This window comes from Arachis duranensis, chromosome 5 (genome assembly GCF_000817695.3).
Source record: "Arachis duranensis cultivar V14167 chromosome 5, aradu.V14167.gnm2.J7QH, whole genome shotgun sequence".
NCBI classification, from domain to species: Eukaryota; Viridiplantae; Streptophyta; class Magnoliopsida; order Fabales; family Fabaceae; genus Arachis; species Arachis duranensis.
Window position 1 is genome coordinate 52,961,419 of NC_029776.3, and position 3,678 is coordinate 52,965,096.

The following is a 3,678-nucleotide window of genomic DNA, read 5'->3' on the forward strand; positions in this document are numbered from 1 at the left end:
TTCCAAGCTCACACCATTAGAGTTCGAACCGACCAGCCCATAAAAGGCATTCTACAAAAAATAGACTTAGCAGGAAGAAGCCTACAGTAGGAAGTTGAGTTATCTGAGTTCGATCTCTAATATGAAGCTCGGACGACCATCAAATCACAGTATCTAACCGACTTCATCGCCGAATACACTGACACCCTGGGAATCCCTACAAAATGGAATCTCTACGTAGACGGCTCTTCAAACAAAACCGGGAGTGGAGCAGGTGTAATAATAGAAAGCAATCAGGGAACCCAAATCGAACTCTCCTTAAAGTTCGAATTCCCTGCTTCAAATAATCAGGCAAAATACAAGGCATTACTAGCTGGTTTGAGGCTGGCTAAGGAGGTTGGAGTTCAAAAGCTTATCATCTTTAGCGATTCACAGGTAGTCACCTCACAAATAGCAGGGAGCTATCAAGCTAAAGACCCTACCATGAAAAAATACCTGGACAAAACCAAAGAACAGCTCGGACAGCTCGAGGAATGCGAGGTCCGCCACATACCCTGAGAACAGAATGTCCGAACTGATGCACTCTCAAAACTAGCCAGCACCAAACCAGGGGGCAATAATAGAAGCCTCATTTAGGAAATACTGTAGAGCCCATCAATCTCCATAATAAATTACCTCAAGTCAAAGACACTCCCTATAGATAAGAAGGAGGCTAAGAGACTAATACGAGAGGCACAATACTACACCATAATAGGCGACATCTTATATAGGAGAGGAATTTCAACACTCCTCCTAAAATGTGTACCGACTTCTAATACAAGGGAAGTCCTAGAAGAAGTACACAGCGGCATGTGCGGCAACCATCTAGGGGCACGAGCTCTTTCCAAAAAAGTACTTCGGGCAGGATTCTTTTGGCCGACCCTACAAAAGGAAGCAATCGAGTTTGTTATGACATGCCCACCATGTCAAAAGCATGCTAAATTCCACATTGCCCCACCAGAGGAGCTCATTAGCATAACATCACCTTGGCCATTTGCAAAGTGGGGACTCGACCTCCTCGGACCCTTTCCCCAAGGATCGGGACAAGTCAAGTTCCTCATTGTAGGGGTAGATTACTTCACAAAATGGATTGAGTCAGAGCCCCTAGCTAATGCAACTGCTCAAAAAAGTCGAAAATTCTTATACAGAAACATTGTTACAAGGTTTGGGGTTCCTTACTCCATCACCACAGACAATGGCACTCAATTCACAGACACAGGTTTTAGGAAGTTGGTAGCTGACTTGAAAATAAAGCACCAATTCACATCCGTAGAACACCCACGAACTAATGGACAAGCAGAAGCCGCCAACAAAGTCTTACTAACCAGGTTAAAACGGAGACTACAGGACGCAAAGGGAGCCTGGGCTGAAGAACTTCCACAAGTCCTATGGGCATATCAGACAACTCCATACTCCACAATGAGGGAATCACCCTTCCGATTAGCTTACAGGATGGAGGCAATGATCCCAATAGAAATTGAAGAAGGGTCCCCCAGAATGATCTTCTACAATGAAGAGGTCAACTTCCAACTTCAAAAGGAAGAGCTTGACCTACTTCCAGGTTGAAAAATTAATAGAATTAAATTATTAATTTGTATGAAATCTTTTCTTTTTAGTTGGATGAAATCTTTCGAAAGTCTTGAATTTGTCTATAATTATAGACAATACCGCCTATATTTTCTATGGGATTCGAACCTGAACTTTATTGAAGGCTATGCCATCCTAAGGTGCTGCTAGATGGAAGGATCTTATCAACGTCCATGAATAATAAATCATAGCATAGATCAAACTGCCAAATCGGAAAAATTGGGTGCTATCATATAGCATAGCTTTTTATCGGCTAAGTTCACGAGTTGGAGATAAGCAGACTCAAACCGCTGACATCCGCCACAGGGTAAACCACCTAAAATTGTAGTCATTTTATTTCTATCTTTCCATACATAACCGAAGAATGGAAAAGATTCTTCAACAGTCTCAGGTCCCAGAAGTGCATGATAAATACCACCAAAGCCCAATACTGCAGAAGAAATTAAGTGAAGTACTCCGGACACAAAGTATGGAAAGGTGTCTATAACCTCCCCCCCAGGACCTACCCCCCAACCTAGAGTTGCTAGATGGGGAAGTAAAATTAAGCCTTGCTCATACATGGGCTTCTCGGGTACGAAATGAGCCACTTCAAATAGGTTCATTGCTCCGGCCCAGAATACTATTAATCCGGCATGGGCTACATGAGCTCCCAGTAGTTTACCGGATAAATTGATAAGTCGGGCATTTCCGGCCCACCAAGCGAAACCGGTAGTTTCTTGGTCACGACCTGTTAAAGCTAAAGTTCCATTAAAGAGCGTTTCCACGTGGTAGAACCTCCTCAGGGAATATAAGGTTTTCATGAGGCTGATCTTGAGCCGCCATCCACGCGCGAATACCTTCGTTTAAAAGAATATTTTTGGTGTAGAAAGTCTCAAATTCAGGATCTTCTGCTGCACGTATTTCTTGAGAAACGAAGTCATAGGCACGTAGGTTCAAGGCCAGGCCGACTACTCCAAGAGCACTCATCCATAAACCAGTTACAGGTACAAATAACATAAAGAAATGTAACCAACGTTTATTGGAAAAAGCAACCCCAAAGATTTGGGACCAAAAGCGGTTAGCGGTGACCATTGAATAAGTTTCTTCAGCTTGGGTTGGGTTAAAAGCACGGAATGTATTTGCGCCATCACCATCTTCAAATAAAGTATTTTCCACGGTAGCACCATGAATAGCGCATAGTAGTGCAGCGCCCAATACACCAGCAACTCCCATCATATGAAATGGGTTTAATGTCCAATTATGAAACCCTTGGAAAAATAGGATGAATCGAAATATAGCTGCTACACCAAAACTGGGTACAAAGAACCAACCAGACTGACCCAGTGGATAAATCAGGAATACGGAAACAAAAACAGCAATTGGACCAGAGAATGCGATTGCATTATAAGGGCGCAATTGAACAGATCGAGCAAGTTCAAATTGACGTAACATGAAACCTATTAATGCGAAAGCGCCGTGGAGAGCAACAAAAGTCCACAGACCACCTAATTGACACCAACGGGTAAAATCTCCTTGTGCTTCAGAACCCCATAGTAACAACAAAGAGTGTGCTAAACTATTAGCAGGAGTAGAGACTGCAGCGGTTAAGAAGTTACAGCCTTCAAAATAGGAACTTGCCAATCCATGAGTATACCATGAAGTTACAAAGGTTGTACCTGTGAACCAACCCCCCAAAGCGAAATAGGCGCAAGGAAAGAGCAACAGACCGGACCAACCCACAAAAACGAAACGGTCCCTCCGTAACCAGTCATCCATAATATCAAATAAATCATTTTCATCTTTGGTAAATTTACCAAGAGCTATAGTCATAGTGATCCTCCTATTCAACTACTTCAACCATTTCCGAACACCTCCTAGCATTTTGGGGATGGGACCTTGGAGGCTTTTCTCATTTATATAATGATTTTTTTTCTCGTAGATTTCCCTTCTTTTCTAATGCGTTTCGGATATAAAAATCATTTATTGCTCTATGGATACCTAGGTTAAGTTGAATCCATGAACTCAATCCGGCTATTCCTTTTTTTATTCTTCTAAATCAAATCCCCTAAGTCATGAATGGTTAATTGTCTTATG

General features: G+C 42.4%; 1 protein-coding gene across 1 annotated transcript; it reads right to left on the minus strand.

Annotated features, from left to right (window-relative positions):
- Positions 1-2,136: 2,136 nt before the first annotated feature.
- On the minus strand, positions 2,137-3,672 carry LOC127747728 (photosystem II D2 protein-like). The gene has a single exon (XM_052262125.1). It carries the CDS (start codon positions 3,412-3,414, stop codon positions 2,353-2,355), a length of 1,062 nt encoding a protein of 353 aa, XP_052118085.1. The 5' UTR covers positions 3,415-3,672; the 3' UTR covers positions 2,137-2,352.
- Between the last annotated feature and the right edge of the window lie 6 nt (positions 3,673-3,678).